Source organism: Etheostoma spectabile, chromosome 16 (genome assembly GCF_008692095.1).
Source record: "Etheostoma spectabile isolate EspeVRDwgs_2016 chromosome 16, UIUC_Espe_1.0, whole genome shotgun sequence".
In the NCBI taxonomy this organism is placed as follows: domain Eukaryota; kingdom Metazoa; phylum Chordata; class Actinopteri; order Perciformes; family Percidae; genus Etheostoma; species Etheostoma spectabile.
This window is the reverse complement of record NC_045748.1, coordinates 9,987,185-9,998,122: the sequence shown is the minus strand read 5'-3', so window position 1 is coordinate 9,998,122 and position 10,938 is coordinate 9,987,185. Positions and strand designations below refer to the sequence as shown.

Sequence of the window (10,938 nt, the reverse complement as noted above, 5' to 3'; positions counted from 1 at the left end):
TTAGGTGGAAAAGGCCTGATCAAACAGAAAAAGAAGACTCTTCCTCAGAAAGTCACAATAGCAAAAATCCCCAGAGCCAAGAAAAAATATGTCACACGGGTGTGTGGCATGGCAACATTCGGTAAGAGTCTTTAGTGTTTTCTTGTTCTTAACGTCGCTCCATTCTCTTTCTCCTAATGCTTTACTCTTAACATAAATTCTGTAATGACTCTTGCAGACATTGAACTGAAAGAGGCTCAGCGCTTCTTCGCCCAGAAATTCTCTTGCGGTGCCTCGGTTACAGCGGAGGATGAAATAATCATTCAGGGAGATTTTACAGATGACATAATCGACGTCATTCAAGAGAAGTGGCCTGAGGTGAGCTGTCTGAAATGTGTCTTCAACGATTTCTCTTTGTTTGTTTTTCGTTCTTTTGCCCCGAACTTCCTTTTCTTTGAATGAAGCAGAGCTGGGTTTTCATTTGGAGTTTTGCACTGAGTTTGAGCCTCTCTGTAGCGGCACACTGTCGTTGAAAGTATGAGATAGTCGGCAGGAAGAGTGAAGGGATTTCTTCTCAAAAAACTGAGAAGAAAGCATCTCAATGCATCTGATGTATCCTGTTTTATTTGAGCTCTAGCAGTCCTAGGGTATTGATGCATGTGTGTGTATTTAGTTTCTTGTATCCTATTTTGTTTTGATAAACTGTTGCTGATGGCTCAACAGTTTAAAAAAGCAGCTGGGGAAGAGCCCTTAACTAATAAGCGCCCCAAACAATCTAAGTGATGAGTGTGGGAGTCAGTATATTGTTCATATTGTCAACAAATTCCAAAAAAGACAAAAAAAACAAACATAATTTATACCCAGTGGGTGGCTCTCAGCCCAAAACCTATTGGATCCTACTGAAAATCTTTTAAAAAATGGGTCACAAATGTATAGTTTCATTTTTAGAAGTGGCCTTATAATTTCCTCAAACGGCTGGTCATTGTATTTTAGCAAACGTTACTCAAACAGGAGGATATAGTGGACAGTTTTTCTAATTTTATTTTTCTATAAGCAACCTGTTGTGTGGGATCGATCCAAACAAACTACAGTGTGTGTTCATGGTAATGAATAAATAGTTTTTAATAGTGTCTGGACAACAATGGAGCTCTATGGCAAGGCAGCTTTATCTGTAGAGCACATTTCAGCAACAGGGCAATTCAAAGTGCTTTACACAAAATCAGTTAAACAGATAAAACACAAGTAAAAACAGTTAAAAATCATAAGCATTAAAAACCGGTAAAACACATGAATGGCACAGAGAAGGAATATACGCATTAGTAGATACATTCATTGTTGGTTTTGGTCTTTTCATGGGATTTGTTGACAATTAAAATATATATATATATATATATATATATATATATATATATATATATATATATATATATATATATATATATATATAATATCACCATTCATATTGTTAAAAAACCTGTTCAATGGCAAACTAGCGTAATGAATTTGTTGCCATTCAAGAAATGTGACTGAAATCGCCAACAAGACACCATTAATAACTTCCATCTCTGTTTTTGTGTCTGTGGGTTGCAGGTGGATGATGACAGCATTGATGATCTGGGTGAAGTCAAGAAGTGAAGACCAAATATGCACTTTTACTGAAATGGATGTGACCTGTAACAACAACAACAACAACAACAACAACCTGGCCAAATGTACACATTAAGTCATTTTATACCTATTTTATTTACTGTTCATATAAAGCTGCGGACTTGGCCACTCACTTGGCTTTTTTTTTTAGTTGATAGCTGCTTTCTCTCGTTTGCCAAAGGTGTGGTATGACGCGAATCCCTCCCAAATGTTCTTCACTCAAGCAAAACTGTAGGCTAATAAATTTCAGTCTCCTTCGCCTGTACAGTCTTTTTTTCCAAGTTTTTCTTTTCTTTTTTCAATGTGTGTGTCTGTGTGTGTGTCTATTTTTCGAAAAAAAACATTAAACAGGATTGTAAGGTCGAAGTCAGCTGCTTTATCCGAGTCACTTATATGGCCACGGGTTACTTGTTTTTCAGGCTTCCCACCCCATCCCCATGAGTAAACTTACTCCCCTGCATAATAGTTTTATAATGAAGCCACGCTCCCCAGACGGATAACATTTACAGTTGTTTCCATGCTCCTCTGGGTCAATACCACTTCCCCACAGATAACACACTTCGTGCACAGATAACACACTTCGCTTCATTGGAGAATTTGCATGTTTGTCCGAGAATCGTTTGCATGAGCGGAAACATGATGACCTTCTAAAGACACCACCTGCTACATCATATCTATGTTGACACTGTGTAGAGCAGCGGGTTACTGTCGTGCTTCGCTGACCGTTAAAACATGAATCTCACTGCTTCAGACAAGTGCTGTGCCTTCGAGTCTCCCATGCTCAACCACGTTTTACCTCCAATACTGATCTTGGAGTTCATCTTCGGGCTGATGGGGAACATCGTCGCCCTGTGGATGTTCGTCTTTCACATGGACTCGTGGAAGCCCAACTCCGTGTACCTCGCTCACCTGGCTGTTGCCGACTCCATCGTGATGTTCTGCCTGCCCTTCAGGGCCGACTACTACAGGCGGGGAAAGAACTGGCTGTACGGGGATGTCCCGTGTCGAATCCTGCTCTTCCTGCTGGCAGCCAACCGTGCTGCGGGGATCTTTTTCCTCACAGCCGTGGCCGTTGACCGTTACTTAAAGATCGTCCACCCACTAAACCGGATCAACCGAATGGGTATCGCCTACGCTCTCTGGGTCTCCCTTGGTCTCTGGGCTCTGATTTTTCTTGCCACTGGATATCTTCTCGCAAGTGAGCACTTCTATTACAATAACAACCATACGCAGTGTGAGAGTTTCAACATCTGCATGGGCTTCAGTCCTCTCTTCACTTGGCACAACACTTTCTACATGACCCAGTTTTTCCTGCCCTCATTAATCGTCGGTTTCTGCACCTTCAGAATCACATGGCAGCTGAGAAACAGGACAATGGACAAACAGGGGAAAATCAAACGGGCCGTTCAATTTGTCTTGGCTGTGGCTTTAATTTTTATTATCTGCTTTTTCCCAAGCACTGTATCACGCGTAGCTGTCTGGATACTCAAGGTATGGTATAATGAATGTAAATACTTCGAAGAGGCCAACTTGGCATTCTACACTTCAGTGTGTTTCACCTACTTCAACAGCGTCCTCAACCCTCTTGTCTATTATTTCTCGAGCCCTGCCTTCACTGGCACTTTTGACAAGCTCCTGAATAAACTGCTGAGAAGGAGTGGCAACAAAGAGCTGACAGAGTCATCTGAGAATGACATCTCCACCATTGATGGCAGAAGGGATTGAAGCCGGGTGCTATTGTGTACCCTTTCTTACATTGCAGGGATACTCTAATGAATGCATAGTGCATGGTAAACGCCTGGCTACTGATAGAATTATCTTAGTTTATAACAAAAAGTAAAATGTAGAAAAGGTTTTGCTGTGAACAACTAAGGTACCCACCTAAAATAGAAGTTTAGTGCTGTGTACTTGTAAACCTATTACAAAAACGCTTGTGAGAGTAATCATAAGCCATTTACTGGAGAGAAAAAAATTCTTAGGTTGCAAGCTGACCTTGTCAAATATGCACTGCAATTGCTTGTCAAAATGTGATGTTTGTGTGTGTATATCCACTTTTTCTTGGTATGTATTTAATATAATACTTTCAGTTGTCACTCATATCTACTGCAAACAGAAAGAGGAAAGATTAGAATGATTTCACTTCTGTGGCTGGGTTAACACAGTTGGTAGAGCAGGTGCACATGTGTAGTGGTTTACTCCTTTACTCCGCGGGTTTGACTCCGACTTGCAGCCCTTTGCTGCGTCATTCCCCCTCTTGTTCCCCTTCCATATTCTCTTCTGTCCTGTGGAAATAAAAGCCTAAAAAAATGCCCCAAAAAAATCCTTAAAAAGAATGATTTCACTTCTATGACATGGGAATGGCAGTGTGCTGTTGTCAAACTGTCAATTAATAGCAAACCATACACTTACTGAAAAGTGTAATGTTATATCTGTAAATTTCAAGCGTTTAACAGTGTAAATAAATAAATTAAATTCATCTTTTTTGTTTTTATTGTAAGAACGGTGTATTTTTAAATTGTCTGTCTTGTCATTCCATGTACATATATTTTCGCACATTTCTAGTCCTGTATCCTTTAACATTTTGTTTGCAATAAAAACATTGAGCATTACAATAACCAACATAAATCACTTGTGACTGTCTGTGCAATTTTCTTTAAGGTGTTTGTGTCTTTTCCGAGTCGATAAATCCGATTTTAAAATGTGGCGCTCGGATGTCCGAGTTTACCATTGGGTCCGTGAAGGCAGCATTAGTTGCCAAGGTGACGTCAGGCTGGGGCTGGGCTGGAAAAACATGTAACGGTGTAAAGAGACGCAGCACCCACCCACGGCATCCTTTACTGAGACTCAATTCATCAACAGAGACCAAGTAAGCTTCCGCGACAACTTTTTACACACCTGTCTGCTCTTATTTAGCTTAAATATCACCTTTGTAGGGCGTTAGTTTTTACGTCAACCCCAGTGAATGTCTTTTATGCTAATCTGAAGCTAGCTTAGCTTTGGCAGTTGGAGCGCATTCCGAGAGGGGCCAAAGCTATGACATCAAGGCATAAGTTTAATCTGTGCGATAACATGTTTTAAATTAAAATTTGCTGGGTTTTTAAAAATCCAATGCGTAACTAAGAATATTTACAAAAAAAGTGTTCACGCCTAAGTTGCTATAGCTCCAGAGATGCAGCCAGTAGAATGAGCCCATCCCAGACACAACAACACAGGCCAGTCTCATCATGTTTACATCAGGGAACCATGCATCAGCAGCGATTTACACAGTGTACGGTTGATATTGTGTGATTGTTTAAGGCTAAAGACACAGAAGTGGGAGACTGAGAAGCTCCCAGCCACAGGACGGGATTTGACAGCTCTAGGTGTGCTTGTTGTGGTCTGGCAGCACCAGCTGGGCGGTGTTGAGGTAATGTTTCAGCAGACACGATATCTCATGTTACCTTCTCATCGCGTGGGATTGAAACATACCCTTCCTTCTGTGCTACCATGAACTGTTAACGTGCAAAAATATACAGTAAGACAAATTAATACGTCATATTTTTATTTGATGGAAATTTGCAAAAATACCTGCAACACCGTCAGTGGCGGAAGAAGTGTTCAGATCCTTAACCCTGATGTTGTCCTTGGGTCAAATTGACCCGTTTTCAGTGAATTTTTTACTTTTTTTTTTTGTCACGAAAAATGAGCCGTCGAAATAAGACAACATTAAAAATATCAAAAACCTTTGGAAATGACACCAAAAACGTAAAAAAAAAGCACCCACATTATTGAAAAAAGTGACAAAAGTGTTTGGAAAAGTGATAACAATGTTGAAAAAAGTGACCATGGTTGACAGGAAGAAAGCACAAGGGTAAACTAAAACCACACTGAAAATACTCCACTACATGTAGAAGTCCTCCATTCAAAACCTTAAAAGTCTGTATTCCCCATCAGTGTGTTGCTGTTATACATGATCTTTCTCGATTAATATTACTGCTCCATTAATGTTACATCTTCCTGCTGTTGATGTTTAAGGTTGTGCTAATTTTAACGTCTTTATATGTTGCTGAGTAGTTTAATCTACAGAAATCATATGTTTGTAGATGTGAGCACATCAAGTAGGCACCAGATTTTGACAAGGAATAAAAAACATATCTGGTTCCAGTGTTTTCCCTCGGCTTGTGGAAGACATACTGTAGGTGCACATGTTTGATGGGGGGGGTTTAAGGGTCCTCCCTTAAGAAAAGGCCACGTTTTTCAATAAAAAAAAAAAATGCAATTTCACATCATTTCGGACCACTATTATAATGATTCCCATATATGTGTCTAAAACCTTGAAAAAAGCTCTATGGGATAATAAAAGACACAACTTGCTAAAGAAGACCACTGGGGACTTAGTACATACATTATTCCAGAGCTGCACCTAAACCTGATGATGGCCGGAAATCCCTGTGGTTCTGCTGCTTTGATTTGATCATTTTTTTTGTCCATTTAGAGTATGACAGCGTCATTGGATGCTACATCTGTGGCGTACTCTTTAAGTGTAGAGCGTGCTAGGTTGGAACAGCCTTTACCGTGTGAAACAAAATATCTGTTTTGACCTAGTTGGACTCAGTGAATCACTTGCTTGATGAATAAAATGCGTGGTCAGTATGCTGCCCATCACTCATTCTTTATAACGTTCTACGGCGTCTCTGCCCAACACCTACAGCCAGAGACCTGCAGAGAAAGACCTGCAGAGAAAGACCTGCAGAGAAAGACCTGCAGAGAAAGACCTGCAGAGATAGGAATGCTAGTGTCTGAGATGGAAAATCAGCATCAGTGTTATGACATTTAGAGACAAGGCGTTACGGAGTTAAACGGCACACATGACACACGGTCAGCAGGACATCACATGTATTACATGAGTGATAATGAACAGCTTTGTAATCTTGGGTATGAAATATAAAAATATCTGTTTTTAAAATAAAAAGAGCTGTACTGTAGTGGTACAAAATATTGATCTGTATTGGTTTACAATTTAAATATCTTTGGGTTTTCGGACAGTAGGTTGGACAAAACAAGGAAACGGTCATTGCAGTTGACAATTTTCACTGTTACCTGAAATGTAATAGCCTAAACAATAATGAATTAGTAAATTAATTAATGGAAAAATAACCAGCAAGTTAATTGATAAATAAATTCATCCCGGATGGAGATCAACTCGCAGACACCTGCCATCTTCCATGTAGGTTTTATATTTTGGAATCACTGTTTGTAAGTACATGATCGTAAATTCCTTCTTACAACTACCAAGCATGAATAAGGTATTTATGACAAATAACTGGTAAATATCAACTGTGTGATGAGTTTCTGCAGGTGATTAGCAGCAACACATTAGTCACAGTTAATAGAATAAAAAAGGGTGTACTTTTTACCGTAATGTTTTATATATCAACTGAGTCAAGGGACTTTTTCATTTGTTTTCCAGTTCCCTTCCATCACATTGGGACTTTTTGGGGTGGTGGGGAAGGCCTAGTCCCCCCTCGCGGCCAGGCCGACCCTACCCATGGACAGACAAGGAGCCATGAGTACACCAGGCAAGGCCAGCGGGCTCAAACCCCCCAGCAAAATAGTCCGACCGTCTGTGGTGCCATCAAAGATGTCGCCGACCTCTGGTAAGAACCAAGAAATTATTTAAATACTTATTTACTATACGACATACTCGGGTTGTACACTAAATCACATTTTAATCGTGATTTATGATTTTTGGATCCAAAATGATCAAAAAAATGGAGTAATCTAGAGAAAAAAAAGATTATTTTGCACAGTACGTTTTGCAAGCTCTGAATAAAAAAAGTTTAAAAAAAACGGAAAAGTGTTAAGGGAAATTTCACAGTTCAAACTATTTTCTCTGTTGATTTTGTTTTACTGTCATTTTATTTTTTATTTATTTAATAAATATAACATCTTTCCAAACGTCTGGGAGTAATCGCGTTAAATAATCGTGAGTTTAATGTTGACCTAAATAACAGTGATTATTATTATTATTATTATTATTATTTTTGCCGTAATCGAGAAGCCCTATAACATAACGGAGAAAGTATTAGTGGAGGATGTGATGAGTATTTTGGTACAGACACATAAACAGAACAGGACAACACAACAGCACATTTGTGTTTAAAAATGGCCCCATAAACATGCAGCTGTGAAAACTAAAGCTTGGTTGTGCTGTTTGCTCTGAGTAACCACTGGCCGCTCTTAACAACAGCAGGGGGCCAGTCTGATCACAAAGTCCAACTGTTGAAGTGTACTTTATGGATCTTATCCTCCATCCTCTATGTGAACAAGAAGGCAAACAAAAACATGGATTTCTGGTCTTGAGGGATTCAGAGATTGTAACATAAAACTTTTTGGCTCTTTCCCGTTCCTTAATTGTGTTATATGTCTTTTTGTGCACATTATAGAGAAAACACTGTTCACAAACTGCTCCAAACAGCTCTACTGTAGTCCAGTCTTTACTTCCTCGACAAATGTTATAATGCTCACCTAGCTGTTAGCATGGCACACCCTCATACTCAAGCTAGCAGTACTTAATGCGCATGTGCAACTCCCAAGTGAGATATCTCACTCTGTAGCTAAAACCGAGAGCTCAACACACAGGGTGAAAAGAGGAGCGGCAGCAATGTGCAGTACCACAAATATATGGTGTTTTCTGAAAGTTAAACCACATAAAACTATTCTGGTACAACCTCTAAATACAATTTATGAACCTGAAAATTAGCAAAATGTGAGCACTTTAAGCTGTTGTATCATAGTTCACCAATATTTATGTAGTGTTTGAGCTGGATATCAATTCTCAGTATTGTTTTCAGCCAAAATGTACTTATAGCACCGAAATTGGAGCACTGGAAGTTTGCAACTTGATCACTTTTTTGATTTTGTTCCATATTCTTTGATCTATGCAGGAGATATAAAATCATCAAGTCAGTAAATTGTGTCGTTTTAAGCTGATGTTTAAATGTAAAGACAGAAGTAGTGGTGTGCATTGTGAACAGTATTTCATGCTAGAGTTTATGTGACAACAACCGTGTTAACAAACTAACTTTCCAGGTAAACATGAACTAAAACACTTATTTAAATTGACTTGTTTGATTGATGTCAGCAGTAATAGCAAAAAGCGGTGAATAAAGGTTAATAAATCATAATTGGGATTGCAGGTTCTCCAAAGCCAATTCCTCATGAAAAGTCCCCCGGCAGTGTGACCTCGCCTACTCAAGATGGAAGTACGGACTTCCAGGTTGGAGAGAAGGTCTGGGTCAACGGCAACAAGCGCGGCTACGTGCAGTTTATTGGGGGCACGCAGTTTGCTCCCGGGCAGTGGGCTGGGATTGTGCTGGATGAGCATATCGGGAAGAACGATGGGTCTGTGGCAGGGGTCCGATACTTCCAATGTGAGGATGGGAAGGGGATATTCACGCGGCCTTCAAAGCTGTCCAAGACTCCACTGCCAGAGAAGGAGGCAAATGGGGGGCAGGCCAGTCCAGCCCCAGCAGCCTCAGCAACAAGCGAGTCTGCACCTGCTGGCACTAACTCGACTGGTAAAATCCATCACGATACATCAGTGAAAACATTGATACATATGTTTGTTTTTCAGTGAAATGAAGACGTTTTTTTGTCCAGCTCAGGGCACCGGCATAAAGACAAGTGCTGCACTAAACCGTATGCTCACATCCAGCGAGTCGGTGTCTAATGTCTCAGACACCGAATCCATGAAGAAGAGGAGGGAACTGAGGCTGGGAGACCGTGTGCTGGTAAGCAGCACGGTGTAGAATCACTAATGTACTCAGAATGAATACTTTACATAGTGTTATTTTCTTTCAACAGTCGGTCTCATACAAGAACAGTTTTAGTATTCTGATCCTAAAACAGTCCTAAAACAATAATAATTATGATCTTTATTTGTAGAGCACTTTTAAGTACAAGTTACAAAGTGTTTTAACAAGTGTAAAGACAATAACACCCAAGAGACAATAATACAAAAAGATAAAAGCATGAAAACATTGAAAAGACTAAAAGACAGATAGATATAAAATTAGTTAAGTACAATAAAATAAAAGGGATAAAATAAAGTCAAATAAGATCGGGAAAGGCTCTCCTATAAAAGTCTGTTTTAAGAAGGGACTTAAAAGAGTTCACTGACTCAGCTGACCAGATTTCCTCAAGCAGGCGGGTCTAGAGCCTCGGGGACCTGATACCGTACACTCTGTCCCCTTTAGTTTTCAGTCCAGACTCTGGAACAGAGACCAGACCTCAGCCCCAGGATCTCAGGGTGTGTGCTGGTGTATATGGGACTAAAAAGTCCGAAATATAACTTGGCAAGAGGCCATGAAGAGCTGTAAAAGTGATCAATAGGATTTTAAAGTCAATTCTAAAACCTACTGGGAGCCGGTGTAATGAAGCTAAAACAGGAGTAATGTGGTCGTAGTTCTTTGTTCTGGTTAAAAGCCTGGCAGCTGAGTTCTGGACAGTCTGGAGTCAAACAAGTGTTCATCTGGTGTAAAAGCTGAATAGAATTTGCTCTGGTAATATATTTTAATGCACCAACTGATTATATGTTCTTGTGTAAAAGGGTAATGCTTATTTCCAAGTGGCACTGTAGGTAATTTAATTATTAAATAGTAGAATGTGCTCATAACAAACTGTCCCAAGTGTCAACTATGTGTTACTGGAGTCCCACAATTCTTTATTTTAATGGCACATTTTGTGACAAAGACCTTAAGTGTAAATATAGAAATAAAAAAGATACTTTTTAAATTATTATTTTGTGTGTGTAGGTTGGTGGTAACAAGGCAGGAGTAGTGCGGTTTCTGGGAGAGGCAGACTTTGCAAAAGGAGAGTGGTGTGGAGTGGAACTAGATGAACCTCTTGGCAAGAATGATGGAGCTGTAGCAGGGACCAGGTAAAGACCACTGGCAAAAGACACATGTATAATATATAGTATATATAAAAACAGGTAAAGAAAATGTTCCTAAACCACCTGTCAGTGCTGAGGGTATAGTTGGTGCCTGACTGTTTTCTCTCAGATACTTTCAGTGCATGCCCAGGTATGGTCTGTTTGCTCCGGTCCACAAGGTGACACGGATCGGCTTCCCGTGCACCACACCGACCAAAGCGAAGAGCTCACGGAGGAGGTCCACCCTCAAGAAGAGCCCGAGTGCTTCCTCCATCAGCTCGCTCAGCTCCGCCACCTCCTCCATCAGCGGCAAACCCAGCCGAGCGGGCCTGGTAAGACTCACTCGGTGCAGTTCACCAACACTCTGTGACTGCACATGTTGAAGTTGTCGAAGTTCT

At 40.2% G+C, this 10,938-nt stretch overlaps 3 protein-coding genes across 9 annotated transcripts in view; all 3 read left to right on the top strand.

Moving 5' to 3' along the window:
* The window catches only part of denr (density-regulated protein), a 6,517-nt gene extending 4,626 nt beyond the window's left edge, over nucleotides 1-1,891 (top strand). For all 3 annotated transcript variants that reach the window (XM_032539205.1, XM_032539207.1, XM_032539208.1), the window contains exons 6-8: nucleotides 5-121; nucleotides 218-357; nucleotides 1,570-1,891. In XM_032539205.1, the coding sequence (XP_032395096.1) occupies nucleotides 5-121; nucleotides 218-357; nucleotides 1,570-1,614 (302 nt within the window). In that variant the 3' untranslated portion in view covers nucleotides 1,615-1,891. The remainder of the gene's footprint in view (nucleotides 1-4; nucleotides 122-217; nucleotides 358-1,569) is intronic.
* Nucleotides 1,892-2,142: 251 nt separating this feature from the next.
* Nucleotides 2,143-3,590, top strand: hcar1-2 (hydroxycarboxylic acid receptor 1-2). Its single transcript, XM_032539186.1, has one exon. It carries the CDS (start codon nucleotides 2,359-2,361, stop codon nucleotides 3,349-3,351), a length of 993 nt encoding a protein of 330 aa, XP_032395077.1. The 5' UTR covers nucleotides 2,143-2,358; the 3' UTR covers nucleotides 3,352-3,590.
* A 782-nt stretch (nucleotides 3,591-4,372) lies between these two features.
* clip1b (CAP-GLY domain containing linker protein 1b) overlaps nucleotides 4,373-10,938 on the top strand; it is a 34,315-nt gene continuing 27,749 nt past the window's right edge. For 3 of the 5 annotated variants that reach the window (XM_032539158.1, XM_032539157.1, XM_032539153.1), the window contains exons 1-6: nucleotides 4,373-4,492; nucleotides 7,076-7,262; nucleotides 8,805-9,185; nucleotides 9,268-9,398; nucleotides 10,422-10,546; nucleotides 10,671-10,872. In XM_032539158.1, coding sequence (XP_032395049.1) covers nucleotides 7,154-7,262; nucleotides 8,805-9,185; nucleotides 9,268-9,398; nucleotides 10,422-10,546; nucleotides 10,671-10,872 — 948 coding nt within the window. In that variant the 5' untranslated portion in view covers nucleotides 4,373-4,492; nucleotides 7,076-7,153. Of the gene's footprint in view, nucleotides 4,493-4,923; nucleotides 5,033-6,836; nucleotides 6,912-7,075; nucleotides 7,263-8,804; nucleotides 9,186-9,267; nucleotides 9,399-10,421; nucleotides 10,547-10,670; nucleotides 10,873-10,938 lie in introns of all 5 variants that reach the window. The other 2 variants (XM_032539154.1, XM_032539156.1) reach the window with 2 other exon arrangements.